At 35.9% G+C, this 17151-nt stretch overlaps 1 protein-coding gene across 2 annotated transcripts; it reads left to right on the forward strand.

The window, feature by feature from the left end:
• The first annotated feature begins 13094 nt into the window (after positions 1 to 13094).
• CD1E (CD1e molecule) lies at positions 13095 to 16597 on the forward strand. Of its 2 annotated transcripts, none has more exons than XM_039874660.1 (6): positions 13095 to 13377; positions 13681 to 13977; positions 14627 to 14905; positions 15150 to 15428; positions 15827 to 15920; positions 16050 to 16597. In XM_039874660.1, the coding sequence occupies exons 1-6, from the start codon at positions 13302 to 13304 to the stop codon at positions 16213 to 16215; spliced, it is 1191 nt and encodes a 396-aa protein (XP_039730594.1). In that variant the 5' UTR covers positions 13095 to 13301; the 3' UTR covers positions 16216 to 16597. The 2 variants fall into 2 exon arrangements, with proteins under 2 accessions (XP_039730594.1, XP_039730595.1); XM_039874661.1 differs by having other exon boundaries at positions 13095 to 13362; positions 16050 to 16596.
• Positions 16598 to 17151: the final 554 nt, after the last annotated feature.

Consider the following 17151-nt stretch of genomic DNA (forward strand, 5'->3'; position numbering starts at 1 on the left):
TCAGTTTTAGGATATAAAAAAAGGACGATAAAATTGTAGTCATTTTATGAGGCTCGGATATCATAATACAAAAACTCCGTAACTTGACAAAAAAAAAAAAACTTGAAGCAAATAAAAACAAAACAAACAAATAAACCAAATACCTACTAGTTGTTATCCAATTTTACTTATGGATGGAAGTAAGTTTAGATGTACACGTAGAGTTTTCGCCAGGAATGTAAGAATAATTGAACATTAGAAAATACATTAATATAATTGTCTATATTAACAGATTGAAAAGGAAAATGTATATCATTTTGTATATACTCTGTTCTGGTCTGATCTGTTTTCTCTATAGAACAGATTAAACAACAGAGAAATTAATGTAAAAAAATTCAGCCATTTATATGGATAAAATATCAACATGCTAAAAAAATATAATACCACAGTATAAATTTTTCCATTGAGCCCCACTTATCCAAAATGATATCCAGCAAAAGCAAAAGAAAACAAAGCAAAATATACAGAGAAAAATGATTTAGTGGCAGAAAAAACAGATGAATTATTTAATACTTATTTAGATGAAAAATGAGAACAGGTGTTACAGTTTTGTTAATTGTATCCTTTTTAGTTTTTACTTTTTGGTGTTTTTGTAACTACCAGAATCTTTCTCCATTTATTTAGATCTGTAACTACTCTCAGAAATCTTTTTTAGTTTTTACTTGAATTTCTTTTATTAAATTTGTTCCTATGTGTTTTATTTTTTTGAGGCTTTTATGAATAAAATTGTTTTCTTAATTTTATTTTAAAATTATTTATTGTTAATATATAGAAATATAATTGATTTGAATAGGTTTAGCTTGCATTCTGTTAGTAATTTACCATACTTTTTAATTCTAGAATTTTTATTTAGTTTTTTAAAAAATATTTTCTATTTATTGATAATCTCTATTTGATGCATCATTGGTTTCATACTTTCCTTTAGTTCTTAAATGTGGGCTTTATTTTTTGAAATATTTAACATTCATTTTTTTCCAACTTTGACGTTTTTTTGCTATGTCTAACACTTGAGCAACATCGAAGGCAATTTTGTTAACTTCTTTTTGTCCTGTATGTAGTCACACTTTCTTCTTTCTTTTTATGCCTCCTTTTATATTGTTGAAAAATGCATGATGCTATATTGATTCTGATCTCCCTAAGGTTATTATTGTTGCTTTATTTTTTTTGTGTATATGTTTAGTGACTTGCCTTGACTAATTCTGTATGGTCTGACTCCCTGACAGTATGTGGCCACAGATGTCTCTACTATTTTTTTTTTAATTATTGTTTTTCTTTTTAAGCCTGTTTTTTTTTTTTTTAAATTACTCTTGTGTCAGTATAGTTTAGTAAGCTGTGTTCAAATACTGAGCCTGTAAGTCTTCTACCCCTTGCCAACAGATCTCTGTTTGGGATTGGGTGTGTATTCAAAGTTCAGGAAGTTTACAAGTTGGCTCTGACATTTACTTTTTCTTGCATGCATTCATACAACCTTGCTCATGTAGGCATCCTTTCGAACTGCCAGGAATGTGTGGAAGATCATGATGGCCCACTATGGCTATCTTTCACAGGATTTCTCTCTAAATTTTCTTGCTAGTTGCTAGTATATTACTTCCCCCAGTCAATGTTGCACCCTCAGGCTAGCTGGCAGGTTAAACTTTTCCATTTGCCTTTGAGTTTACTATTGGTTTTAAAATATTGCCCCTGGGTTTGGGTTTCTTTCTATTCCTCTCTAAATTGAGTTAGCCACCTCCAGCAGGATTTTCATGGCCTTCCCTGACCTGGTAGAATTGCACTAAGGGTACTGAATATGGGAAGCGAATGGAAACAGCTCTGATTAGAACCTCAGCTGTGCTTACCTCAGGTTTAGTAGTTTTTCTAGAATAAACAATTCTCAATTTATTGTATGACTATGATACATTTCCAGAGTCTTTATATGATTGTCTTTGAAAATATTGTTGAGTTTTATCATTGTTTGGGGAGATAGTATTAGCCGAGCTCTTCACTACAATATTCTGAAAGTTCCCTATACTAGAAAAATCAGAGGGTCAGAATTGCTGTAGCCCCTTTTTGACTGTATGGTCTTAGAATGCATTGTGAACATTTCTACTTACCTAAGGACTGAGTGTCATGCAAATACCTAAGGACTGAGTGTCATGCAAATAACCAAAAAAAAACTTAAATAAAAGTTTAGTCGGATGTTTAAAAGGGCCTTTGGAGGCCTGTTGGGTGATGGTGTAGTAAAGAGAAGTATTCGAGCTTTAGCTCACATCTCTGTAATATGGTCGGGGGTATGGGAGAAAGACCCCATGTTACTCAGAGTTTATACTAGAGGCTGTCATTCAGAAAGTTTTGGCTGAACATCACATGTAAACTTGGTACCTCAGTGAACTAATGGATTAATGAGCTCCAGAACATCCATTACTGAGTTTGAAATTTGCAGATGCTACAGGCTAACACAAGTGGACTACATTATTATCAGATAATCAACATCCTGAATGCATTACCTAGAAATAACATGATATAACTTTTATCAGAGTATATTATGGAAGTCAGTGCATAATCATATCTTAAAATATCTTTTGCCCATTTTCAAAGAAAATATATACTTAAAACAGAAGCAGAGTTTAATGATATTTGAGAAGTTTTGTGTTATGAAATACAATTTCATATGAAATACAATTGTGATCTTTTTCAGTTCCTCAGATAGAATATACTCCCTGTATTTACTGGGTCTTTGCATATACTGTGCTCTCTTTTTCAGGTTAACTACTAATATTTCCTCAGAAAGCAGATCTATTATCACTTTCTGGAGATCCCTCCTGATCTTCTAGACTTGGTCCATTCTTCTTATCGTTTGTTATCACAGCACTAAATTCAGTGTTTATAACAGATGTATTAATACATTCATTTGTATAAGTCTTTTCATTCAAGCTAAACTTCACCAGGATAAGGACTTTATACCTCCTTCTCTATTCTTAATTTACTCTTCCATTATATTCTCTGCTTGTAGAAAAATGACTGCATATAGTAAGTCTCAATAACTATTTATTTAATAAATAGGGGGAAAGAACCAAGGCTTCTGGTCAAGATGATGGAGTAGGTAGATGCTGGGCTTGCCTCCTCTCGCAACCACATCAAAATTACAATTAAATCACAGAATAACCATCATTGAAAATCTGGCTGAACAGAAGTCCTACAACTGGGGATGCAGAGAAGAAGCTACCTCAAGGCTGGTAGGAGGTATAGAGAGATGGAACTGGTTGGTTCTACACTTACATGTGGCTGTTGAAAATTGCAAGGGATATCTCGGCTGCCAAGATCCCCAGGAAGAGCAAGGGGTCCTAAGCCCACCCCAGGCTCCTCAGCTCAGGGTTCCAGTGCTGATAAGAAGAGTTCCCCAAACTTCTGGCTGTGAAAACCAGCAGAGATTATGGCTGAGTGAGATGAAGAATAGTTGCAGTCCTAGGCATTACTCTTAAAGGGTCCTCATGCAGGCTTGCTTGCTGATGGACTCACTCACTCACTCTGAGCTCCAGTGCTAGGGCAGCAGCTTGAAAGATGCCAGGAACATATGGTGAGGAATTGAGTTGTCATCAGGGTAAGGGCTGAAGGGGCAGCTTTCTTCCAGATACAAATGCTGACGAAGGACATTGTTCCTTTGTTGAATCCCTCCCCCACTCAGATTACAGACACAGGCAGCTGCCATATCTGAGTCTCCATCAACCTGGCTTATGTGGTCACCCCACCCTGGTGATTCCCTGAGATCCTGTCCCACTCAACTTGCATTTCCACTCAAGCCCAGCACTAGTGGAAACTGGCCTCAGTTTGCAGCTTGGACTCTCAAGGTACATCCAAGCACAGTGTGGGTGGGGGCCATCTGCAAATTTCTTAGTGGCTCATGTGAGGTGGCCCTGGGCAAGACAGTCTATAGCTGAATTTGACCTATGGTAGGGCCCCGCCCATGAGGCCCCAGCCTGCATGTCAGGTGGTCAGCTTGAGTCTGAGAAGGAGTAACACCCGGGGTCACATACAAGAATAACACACCCAAAGGACAGACACGGCAGGCGCCGAATCCCTGCAAAAGTGAATTCTGCTCTGTAAGGTCAGCCACTACACCATGGCTTCTCCACTGTAGTAACTGGACAATTTTTACAACCAATCAACCTAAGGATTAATCTCTCCTATTAACATGCAAATAGCAACCAAGGCTCAACTACAACAGGGGACACACACAACCTATACAAGGCACACAGCTGGAGCACCTGACTCAGGTGAACATGGAGACTGTGCCACTGGGCCCCATAGAACAACTACCACATAAAGCCATTCTGCTAAGATCAGGAGACATAGCACCTCTGCCTAATACATAGAAACAAACACAGGGAGGAAGCCAAAGTGGGAAGACAAAGGAACATGTCCCTAATGAAAGAACAGAACTAAACTCTAGAAAAAGAACGAAACAAAATGGAGACAAGCAATCTATCAGATGCAGAGTTCAAAACACTGATTATAAGGATATTCAAAGAACTTTGAGAAAGAGTAGATGAACTCAGTGAGAACTTTAACACAAAGATAAAAAACATAAAAGTGGATATAGGAAACATAAAACATAAAAAAGAACCAGTCAAAAATGAAGAATAGAATAACTTAAATGAAGAATACACTAGAAATAATCGACAATTGATTAGTTGAAGCAGAGGATCAAATCAGAGATTTGGAAGACAAGGCAGTAGAAAACACCCAATCATAATAGCAACAAAATAAAATAAATAAAATAAAATAATGTAATGTAATATAATATAATATAATATAATATAATATAATATAATATAATATAATATAATATAATATAATATAATATAATATAAATAAAATAAAAAGAAATAGCTTAAGGAGCCTCTGGGACAACAAGTGAACCAACATTCCCATCATAGAAGTACCAAAAGGAAGAGAGAGATCAAGGGATTGAAAACCTATTTGAAGAAATGGTAATAGAAAACTTCCCTAACTTGGTGAAGGAAACAAACATACAAGCTCAGAGAGTCCCAAACAAATAAACGCATAGAGCCTCACTCCAAGACACATCATAGTTAAAATGCCAAAGGTAAAAGACAAGCAAGAAGAATCTTAAAAGTGGCAAGAGAAAAGTGGTTATTTACCTACAAGCGACCTTCCATAAAACAGTCAGCTGATTTCTCAATAGAAATTTTTCAGGACAGAAGAGATTTGCATGAAATAATCAAAGTGATGAAAAAAAAAGGATATTCAACCAAGATTATTCTACCCAACAAAGCTATCATTTAGAGTTAAAGGCAACATAAAGAGTTTCCTAGACAAGAAAAAGTAAAAGGAGATTATCATCACCATACCAACGTTATAGGAAATGTTAAAGATACTTCTTTAAGAAGGAGAAAAAAAGAAAAAAGAGAAAAATGTGAATAATGAAATGGCCAGAACTTCAAAACTAGCAACAATTGCTTTACATGTAAATGGATTAAATGCTTTAATCAACAGATAGGGTGGCTGAATGGATAAGAAAATAAGATCCTTACATATGTTGCCTACAAGAGACTCACTTCATATTAAAAGACACACACAGACTGAAAGTAAAAGAATAAAAAAAAAAGATGTTTCATGAAAATGGAAACAGGCAAACAAAAAACTGAGATAGCAATATTTATACAAAAAACTGAGACAGCAATATTTATACAAAATAGACTTCAGATCAAAGACTATAACAAGAGATAAAGAAGGACCCAATTATCTCCCTTCTGGGTATTTATTCAAAAATCCAAATCATTACTTGAAGGAACATGATAATCAGTATGTTCATATGTTCATTGCAGCAGTATTTACAGTAGCCAAGATATGGAGGCAACCTGGGTGTTCAACAGTGGATGAATGGATAAAAAAGAGGTGGCACATATATATAATGGAATGTTACTTAGCCATAAAAAAGAATAAAATCTTGCCATCTGCAACAACATGGATGGACCTAGAGGGTATTGTGCTTAGTAGAGTATGTCAAACAGAGATAGAAAAATGTCATATGATTTCACTTACATATGGGAATCTAAAGAACAGAATAAATGAGCAAACAAAACAGAAACAAACTCATAGATACAGAAAACATTTTGTTGATTGCCAGATGGGAGGAGTTTAGGGGTGAGTGATAAAGAAGATGTGACTAAGAAGTACGATTGGTAGTTACACGGAGATGTAAAGTATAGCATAAAGAATATAGTCAATAATATTGTAATATCTCTGTAGTGTTAGATAGGTAGGAGATTTATCAGGCTGATCACATTGTAAGTTACATAAATGTCTAGTCACTATATTCAATGTCTGAAATTAATATAATGTAATGTGCCAACTGTAATCAAAAAGTAAAAAAAAATTAAAAAATAAATAGAGGAAATAATGAATAAATGAACGAATTCAAGAGACTTGAACATTTTCTAAGACACAGATAATATTTATAAAATTTAATTTAAAAATGACAAAGGAGGCAAGAGTATACGATGGAGTAAAGAAGTCTCTTCAATAAATGGTGGTAGGAAAATTGGACAGATACATGCAAAAAAAAAAAAAACCTAGACCACCTTCTTACACTGTATACAAAAATAGACTCAAAATGGATTAAAAACTTAAATGTAAGACCCAAAATCATAAAATTTCTAGAAGAAAACATAGACAGTAAACTCTCTAATATTACTAACAGTAATTTCTTTTCATATATATCTCCTTGGGTAAGGGAATTAAAAGAAAAATTAACAAATTGGACTACAATCAGACTAAAAAGTTGTTGTACAGCAAGGGAAACCATCAACAAAACAAAAAGACAAGCAACTGCTTGGGAGAAGATATTCACTTATAATACATCTGATAAGAGGTTAATATCCAAAATATATAAAGAACTCACACAACTCAACAACAGATAAACAAACAATCCAATTAAAAAAATGCGCAGAAGACCTTAACAGATATTTCTCCAAAAAGGAAATACAGATGGTCACAGACATATGAAAAGATGCTCAAGGTCACTAATTATCAGAGAAATGAAAATTAAAACCACAATGAAATATCACCTCAGACTGTCAGTATGGCTATCCTCATTAAATCAAAGAACAGATGTTGGTGAGGATGTGAAGAAAAGGGAACTCTCATACACTGTTGGTGGGATTGCAAACTGGTACAGCCACAATAAAAAACAGTCTGGAGGTTTCTCAAAAAAATTTAAAAATGGATATACCTTTTGACTCAGCAATTGCACTTCTGGGTATTTATACAAAGAAAACTGAAACAGTAATTCATAAAGATCTATGCACCCCTCTGTTCATGACAGCACCATTTACACTAGCCAAGATATGGAAGCATCCTAAATGCTCATCAACGGACTTAGACAAAGAAGTTATGGTTCATATATACAATGGAATATTACTCAACCGTTAAAAGAATGAAATCCTACCACTCGCAATGACATGAATGGACCTAGAAGTTATTATGGTGAGTGAAATAAGTCAGACAGAGAATGTTAAATACCATATGATTTCACTTATATGCAGAATCTAAGAACCAAAAAGAACAAACTAATCAAAAACAGACCCACAGAGTTAGAAGACTATCTGGTGAGGGCCAGAAGGCAGTGGGGTTGTAGGGCTGGGAGAATGGAATGAAGGGTTAAAGAAGTACAAATTAATAGTTGATAGATGGTCACGGGGATAGGGAATATGGCATAGGGAATGCAGTTAGCATTAATGTAATGGCTAGGTGGAGAGCCAGAAGGGAATAGAGCAATTATTGAGATCGTTTTGTAAACTACATAAATGTCTAATCAATGTACTGAATATTTGAAACTAATAAAATAAAATAAATATTCTTGGGAAAAAATGATATATGTATGTGTTTATGTATGTATGTATGTATGTATGTATGTATGTATGTATGTATAAATAAATAAAGAGAGAGAGAGAGAGAGACCCAGATTTACAGATGTCTACACTTCTTTCTAGAGTACCATGTGCTTGGCAAGCCCTGTGTCTTCCATAACATCTCATTCATCTCATATGCTGTGAACCACTGAAAAACCTCCAGCTTGAGCCTCAATCTCAACATAACCCAACCTGAACAATGCATGTCAATACCATCTTTTCCAAACTATGTTGTCTACCTTCATGGATGGGAACAGTTTATCTTCTCCTGGTCATATTTTTTTTTTTTAATATCTACTTCTCTATGTAAGTTTTTATACATTTTCCACTTGATTTAACCCTAACTTTCTAGTATGTTATACTATATGATAAAGCAAATACCCCATTTATTACTCTTTAGCAAAAATATGTAGGACCTTATGCTTTTTTTTTAAAGAAAAAAATTAAAAAAATATATGTCAGATCTACTTGAAATTTCTGTAGAGCTAGGGGTTACTACTTAGAATGCCCCCTTTCACTTTTCTGTGCACATGATACAATTGATCCTTTAGTTTCTAGCAAGAACAAAGGAAGTTGGGGATCTTGTTGCCTTAGATTTTGATCTGCTAATCTTTCATGTACAGTGCCTTTTTTCACGCTGGAATATTTTCCCAGACAAACATGTCACTGTGCTAAGAGAGCAATTCTTGTGTTACTATCATATGATAAAATGCTCTTGCAGCCTGAAACTTAATAAAACCAGTGTTAATAACTAATTCTGTAATTAAATAGTATCATATTTTGTTCGTTTTCACTGATGTTTATAGTATGTGTAAACATCCTCTTACATTTGTATTATTTTTTCTGTATGTATTTTGAGCTGTGTATTTTGAAGTATTTCATTTACATTTTTTTCTTGAAAGACTTCTTTAAGATTACTCTTCAGCTATTGAATCCCTTCAATGTTTTCTAGAATGATATAGATGTAGTCATCTTTTTTAAAAACATATTTAAAAAAATGTGTCATTGGAGATATGGGCTAAGTACTTGTGCTCTCTGTCACATTGAATTAATCAAGTTTTCTATAAACATCATAATTTAAGTGATTTTTCTAACTGACTATTTTATATTGTTCTCTTGTGATCAATAAGATAGAATTTGAAATAAACCTTATTTCTCTTCTTTCTTTTCGTTTCCCTCTCTGGGTTTTAGTAAAGTATAATGGAATTTAATTCTTTGATCATTATTAACTTTTTTTCTGAAACATTAAACAAAGACATTAAATTTTACATGTACATTCAAAATAATTATTTGGAGTTAGCTATATAATTCAAAAATAATATTTTAAAATTAAATTCATTAGGATGAGATTGGTTAACTATATTATATATAAGTTTACAATATTATATATAAACTTATATATTATATAAGTTTCAAGTGTACAATTCTATAATACATGATTTTTATTATATTATGTGTTCACCACCCAAAGTCATATCTCCTTCCATCACCATATATTTCACCCTTTTTATTCTTATGTAACTCCCCTTCCTTTCCCTCTGGTAACCACTAAACTATTGACTGTGTCTATGAGTTTTCATTTGGTTTGTTCATTTGTTACTTTTAGCCTTATATCCCACATGTAAATTAAATCGCATGTTTCTGAATTTTTTTCTGTCTGACTTATTTCATTTAGCATGATAATCTCAAGATACATCCATGTTGTCCCAAATGACAATATTTCATCTCTTATTATGGCTAAGTAATATTCCCTTGTATATATGTACCTCCTCTTCTTTATGTGCATTTTATCTATTTTTTATTAAATTTATTGGGGGTGACACTGGTTGATAAAATTATATAAGTTTCAAGTGCACAACTCAATAATACATCATCTGTATATTTCATTCTATGTTCACAACCCAAAGCTGAATCTCCTCTGTCACTGTATATTTGACCCCCTTTACTCTTGCATACCTCTCCCCTCCCCCTTCCCCCCTTCCCTAACCACTAAACTGTTGTCTGTGTCCATAAGTCTTTATTTGTTTGTCTTGTATGTTTGTCATGTTCGTTGTTGCTTTTAGTTTTATATCTCACATATAAGTGAAATTGTATGGTTCTCAGCTTTTACTGTATGACTCATTTTCCTTAGCATGATAATCTCAACATCCAACCATGTTGTAGTAAATTAAGTATTTCATCTTTTCTTATGACTAATATTCCATTGTATACATGCCACATCTTCTTTAACCAATCATCTATCAAAGGTCACTTCAGTTGTTTCCATATCTTGAACATTGTAATTAATGCTGCAATGAACATCAGGGTGTATATAGTTTTACACATAAATGTTTTCAAAATTTTTGAATAGATACCCAGAAGAGAGATTGCTGAGTAATATGGCAATTCTATTCCTAATTTTTAGAAGAATCTCCATACTGTTTGTATTGTGGCTGCACCAGTTTACATTCCCACCAGCAATATATGAGGGTTCCTTTTTCCCTACCTCTCCAATATTTGTTATTACTTGTCTTGTTAATGACAACCATTCTAACAGGTTTGAGGTGGTATTTCATTGTGGTTTTGATTTGCGTTTCCCTAATAGCTAGTAAAGTTAAACACCTTTTCATATGTCTGTTGGCTATTTGTATGTCTTTTTGGGAGAAGTGTCTGTTCAGGTTCTCTGCTCATTTTTTAATTGGATTGATTTTTGTTGTTGTTGAGTTGTATGAGTTCTTTAAATATTTTGGATATTAGCTTCTTAGCAGAGGCATTGTTTGCAAATATTTTCTCCTACTCAAGGGTTGCCTCTTTTTAGTTTGTTTGTTTCTTGTCAATAACAACAACAAAAAAATTCTTTTGTTATTTCTTTGCTGTGCAGAAGCTTTTTAGTTCATATGGTTTCAATCCTTTTAAATATATTAAAACTTGTTTAATGGTCCAGAATATGGTCTTCCTTGGTGAATGTCCCCGATGCTCTTGAAAACACTATGCTTTCTGCTATTGTTAGGTGGAAAGTTTATGTCAACTAGGTCACGTTGGTTGATAGTGTGTTTCAAGTCTTTTAGACATCAAAGGTTTCTTTTATCTTCCTCTTGTAATCCCTCTGCATCTTGTGACAAAATATTCAGCACCAAACCACAAGCAATAACTGAATTATCTGAGCTTTTTTGAGAAACCTCCATACCATTTTCCATAGTGGCTGTACCAATTTACATTCCCACCAACAGTGTATGAAGGTTCTTTTTCCCCCATAACCTCTCAAACACTTGTTATTACTTGTCTTGTTGATAATAGCCTTTCTAACAGATGCGGTTTTGATTTTCATTTCCCTTATAGCTAGTGAAATTGAGCATCTTTTCACATGTCTGTTGGTCATATGTATGTCTTCTTAGGAGAAGTATCTGTTCAGGTCCTCTGCCTGATTAAAAATCCAAATTTTTAAATTGGATTTTTGTTGTTGTTGAGTCATATAAGTTCTTCACATATTTTAGATATAGACCCTTTAGCTGAAGGGTTGTTTATAAATATTTTCTCCGATTCAGTTGATTGCCTTTTTGCTTTGTTGGTGGTTCTTTTTTGCTGTACAGAAACTTTTTAGTTTGATGTAGTCCCATTTCTTTATAAAAATAATTTTAAGACAATTTTTTTCATCATGTTTTGAGTTCTTCATTCGGATTAATTTTTTATTTTACTCATATAATTTGTTTCATAAAGAGAGTTATGTGGCATATTCTTTGAGTTTTTGAATATTCAAATATTGATTAATTTTTCACTTATTGGGGTTTGATAATTTGCTTGAATAAAAAAATAGGATTATCTCGTTACTTCAAAATTCTGAAGTATTTTTCCACTGTATCGAACATGAGGTATCTGAAGCCAGTGTCATTCTCTTCTTTGTAAGTAACCACTATTTTATTTTAAACTTTGTAAGATATTTCTTTATTCTTAGAATTTAGAAACAACACCAGGATGAGACTGAGATCAAACACCTTCAATAACTCTGAACACTATTCTCTGAGTCTTCTATATTATAAAAGTAGAGGGTTTTTTTTTTCCAAATATTTCTTTCTCTGAAATCTTAGTATTTGGCAAATCTTTTGGAACTAGATGGGCTATGAGTAAATGTCAGCTGAATTCCTATATGAAAACAAAACAAAGGAATAGTATCTCAACTGTCTTCAGGCTGCCACAGCAAGCATCAATGAAAGGAACAAAAATAAAGACACAATGCAATAATTAATTTTCCCATGAATCTCTAGTCTCCTGGAGTCACTTCTCTGCCTTCAATGAAACTGTTCTCTAAGAGCCACCACCAAGGGGACACCAGTGCTCCCAGGCCATGGACTGTAAAAGAAAGTCTGCCTGACTGCCCTTCTTACACAGTCTGAAGCTTGCCCACTGACCTGTAGACACATTCAAGTCATTTGGGTAGGTTGGAGATTCAAAGTCCCTGAGATTACTTTATAGACCCTCTCATACAACAAGAGTGAAAATATGCCTATCACTTCACTACTCCCAGGTCAAGGCCAGTCATGGATTCCCATTAACATTGACAATTGGTCTGACTATGGAAACTGAGAAAAAAGGCATTTTTCTTAGCTTATCTGATAATCTGTATTGCCATTGCTGCTCCTTTTCCCTATGGATTATGAAAATTAAATAGCTACAGTCAAAGCACCTAGTGTCTCTGATGATTATTTTGTAAAGAGAAGAATTAAGAGACAGAAGGGAGTCTAAGGGGACAGGGAGAACAGACAAGGCAATGAGAAGAGTGAAAGTAGGCTCCAGAGAAAAATAGAGAAATACAGGGAAGACCAAGAAGACAAAGAAAGGAAGAAGAGTGGAAGACAAAGAAAGGAAGGTTGGGAAGCAGAGTGGAAGAAGAGAGGAACACAAATAGATAGGGAGAGAGAAGAGTGCTGGAAAGGACACTGGGCAACACTGAGGACCTTCCATCACTTCTTTTTACAGAAAAGGACATTGAGAACTCAAGTGTAGATTTGATTTCTGTAAGGTCAAAAGGTACTAAATTTTCCAATCAGACCACAGACTACAACTTTGTCAAAAGCTAGGGCTTCTTTTTATAGTTCTTAGTGCAATAGGAGATGTCAGGAGGCTGACAGGAGCAGGAAGGAAATCTAAAAGCCAGATAGTGGGAGAGATGGAGGGGAAATGAGAGACCCTGTGGGAGGCCTGTGGTTGAGGGAGGCAGTAGGGTTTCTCTGACAGGGAAGTGAGTAGAGGGAGAGGTTTGTCTGTTTGTGTGGCAAGGGAAGTTAGATAAGAGTGTGAGAGGGTTTGTAGGGAAGCTGATATCTGAGTTTGAGGGAAACTTGTCTGCTGAAGCATTATTTGCCTAACAGAGCTTCAATGCTGCTCTTGCTGACCCTGCTCTTCAAGGAACTTCTCTTCCATGGGGCAAGCACAGTGGGTGAGAAAAACCAAGGTGGGAAGATACCCATGGTTGGGAATAGCTGAGGGGGAAGAAGTTCTAGGGAGGACATGGGGGCAGCGAGTAATGCTCCTGCTGGGTACGCTTGGAATCTGCATGCCAGGCTAGTATCCTTAGGCAAAGTATCCTTGCCCCCAGTCTCAGTTTCTCTCTCTGATTTTGGGGAGAGAAAGTTGGCCCAATGGGTAGGTGAAATGGGCATATGTGCAAACTGTATATCTATATCTTTCTTCTCTTATGTGGGCCCCTCTTCTCCCACCCTTTCATACTTTCTCACTTGTCATTTCTATCTCTCAGATCTCCAGGTTCTAAGACCCCATCATCTAACAACAGAAGAGCCCCTAACCTTCCATTTGATCCAGATCTCCTCCTTTGCCAACCACAGCTGGGCACACACCCAGGGTTCAGGCTGGCTGGGTGAACTGCAGACTCATCGCTGGAATGGTGTTTTGGGCACTATCCAATTTTTGTGGCCCTGGTCCCGTGGTAACTTTAGCAAGGAAGAGTTGAAGAACCTCCAGGCACTATTGCAGCTGTACTTGCATGCCTTCCCTCGGGTGGTGCAGGCCTTTGCCAGTCAGTTTCAGTTTGAATGTGAGTTTGTTTTTCCAAGATGACATTTGTCAGAGATCTCCAACCATTTCCCAAAGGGGAAGATGGTGTATGGGCTCTGATCATTACCCAGACTTTCTGACCTTGTTCCCTGTATCTTGTGGCTCACTCTCTCTCCTCTGCTCTATGCTTCACCACCATTTTCACTCTAACTTCCTCCCTACCATATACACTGAAGAACTTACATGTACATATCTCTTCACACTCCTGAATATATCCTTATGTTGTAGCTCCTCGGAATAGTTGTTTCCTTTTGCTCTTCTTCCGACCAATGCCAGCCTCAGACTCAGCCTTTCCCAACCAGGATCTACTCACCTTTCTCCCTGGCCTGGGTGATCACATGGACTAGCCTGTACCTAACTACTCCCAAGTGAGCTTTTCCTGACTGGTCTCTAATGTTTTTGACAGTCTTCCCATCTAGTCTCTTCATATTAATTGTTTCAAAATACCTTTGTTATCTTCACATTTTCTTTTCACAAATTTCTTCCCTCTTTCCCACCCCAACTCTAGTTTCCCATGTGATTCTCCAGAAATTTTTTCTTCCCTTAAATCTCTTTCCTTTTCTAGACTCTTTTCTTACCCTCCAAATAATTCATTCCATACTGATTCTCTTTTTCTTGTCCACCTCCAGATCCCTTTGAGATCCAGATATCATTTGGCTGTAGAATGCATGCTGGGAAGGCCTCAGGAAGCTTCTTAAATGGGGCATATCAAGGATCTGATTTCTTGAGTTTCCAAGGAAATTCCTGGAAGCCATCTTCAGGAGCAGGGAGTCAGGCTCAGAATGTCTGTAACGTGCTCAATCACTATAGAGTTATTAAAGAAATTGTGCAGATCCTTCTCAGTGACACTTGTCCTCGATTTCTGTCAGATCTCCTTGAAGCAGGGAAGGCAGAACTGGAACGACAAGGTGAGCTCAACTTTCTCTCTTCTCATATCCTTAGTGCTTTAACACTTGTATTTGAGTTTTTTACTCTTTATCATCACTTTGAAACACATAAGAGACTAGAGGGTGAGATGTGTATGTTTAGAACTGTTTCCAAGACAAGAGAAAGAAGAGAATATTCAAACTGCCAAGATACCTTAGTCACTAAGCTATGATCTAAAGTGCTGCTATAAATTTCATTTCTCTCCATCTTCCCCTCTCTCACTAGAGAAGCCAGAGGCTTGGGTGTCTAAAGGCCACAGCCCTGAGCCTGGCCGTCTGCTGCTGGTGTGCCACGTCTCTGGCTTTCACCCAAAACCTGTGTGGGTGATGTGGATGCGGGGTGAACAGGAGCAGCGGAGCACTCAACAAGGTGACATCATGCCCAATGCTGATGGGACATGGTATCTCCGAGTAACCCTGGATGTGGCAGCTGGAGAGGTGGCTGGCTTGGCTTGTCGAGTGAAACACAGCAGTCTAGAAGGCCATGATATAATCATCCACTTGGGTGAGAAAAACCGGGGGTCAACTGTGAAAGGATAGTCTTCCCATTGTCCTTGGGCTAATGAATGAGAAGCTGGAGAAATGGATAGGAATGTTATGCATGAGAAAATAAAGGTGGAAGAATCTAAATAAAAAAGGATGAAGAATGACAGCAATTAAATTTCAAGAAAACAGAAGCTGAGGATTAGAGGTACTAAAGAGAAAAGAAAGAACTTAATGATTTGATGAAAGAGAGAGGGATGGGGAGATCAGGGACATAGATTCAGGAGGAATTGAAATGAGGGCTCTAGAAAATACAGAGAAAATCTCTTAAAAGACTTCACTTCTGTGAAAGAAGAAGCATTAACTAAGGTAGAATAGGGAGTACTTTATAGGTTGACACTCTTATTTATCCCCAAACAGATGGATACTCCATCCTCCTGATATTGATCTGCTTGACTGTAATAGTTACCTGGGTCATGTTGGTCATGGTTGGCTCATGGTTTAAAAAACGGAGGTGAGAATTTTCTTATTCTGTTTCTTCAACTTCTTATCAACTCATTTTTATTTTCTCTATCTACTTTTTCTCTCCTCTTCCTCTCTGATCACCCTTCTTTGATATCAAGATCCTCTTCTTTTCCTACAGCTCAAATCAGAATATCTGCTCTCCTTATGTACCCAGCCCTGCCTTTTCCACAGAAGTCAACATCCAAGACTCCAGGAATTCAGGAAATCACCTCTGCTTGGTAAAGAAATCATGGCTCAAAAGCAGATTCTTGAAGAAATGGAAAACAAGCCTAAACCAACTCTGATGACATTTGTTTTACCTTGTACATAAAATTCTTTTCTGCTTCTTCTTAAACAGGGTGCATACCAATAAGCAAAACGTGATTTTGTTAAAATAGCTTATTCTGTAAAGAGATTCTAACTCCTTTGAAAATCTGTCCCCCAACCCCATCTTCCAGCAATCTCTCTTCTGCTTTGGCCACATGTTCCCCACTATTAATCTTTCATACTCCATTTCATACACGTATTTCTCCCCTGGATTGCTCAATTGAAATCTCTTATGTTCTCTTCAGATCTTCCTAAATACAGTCATCTCTTCCTACTCTAAACGGTAGTTTAGGTTTTTGCTCTTCTTCTTCTTCTTCTTTTTTTTTTTTAAATCTCAATTTCTTGAAAGCGCTGTTTGGGTGTTTTTTTCTTTTTTTCTTTTTTGTTCCTGATCAAAAATTTAACCCAGATTCAGGACCAGCTTCAAGGGCACGTAGCTTGTGCCATTGTATACATCTTAAAACTCTTAAAAATTTTTGAACAACAAATTAATTTTGTAGTAGCATTTTCATGATAGTGAATGGCCTCACAAATTATGCAGCTGGTTCTGTTTAATATAATATTTCTCAATAAATGTTGACTAAAATAATTTTTGTCAAATTAATGATGTTGTCTTAATTCATTCCTTCTTTGACATCTCCGCATCATTTTTCTGTGTTCTTATTAAACTGCTTTCTCTCTTCATTTGTCTCTCACCAGAGGTTAAGTAGGTAGGAAAGTTCTGCAGACTTCACAGTGATTGGGCGTTTGTGCATCTTTGGAGATATTTAAAGAAAAATAATGACATATGAGATATCTCCTGTCAAAACAAGGATGAATTTGAAATGGCATTCCAGTTTCTCTGAGATTGTGTACATGTTCATCTTGGTAGATGTGCATATTCAGTGGAGAAATTAATATTTTGAACAATTAAG

This window comes from Pteropus medius, unplaced genomic scaffold (genome assembly GCF_902729225.1).
Source record: "Pteropus medius unplaced genomic scaffold, Ma_sr-lr_union100, whole genome shotgun sequence".
NCBI lineage: Eukaryota > Metazoa > Chordata > Mammalia > Chiroptera > Pteropodidae > Pteropus > Pteropus medius.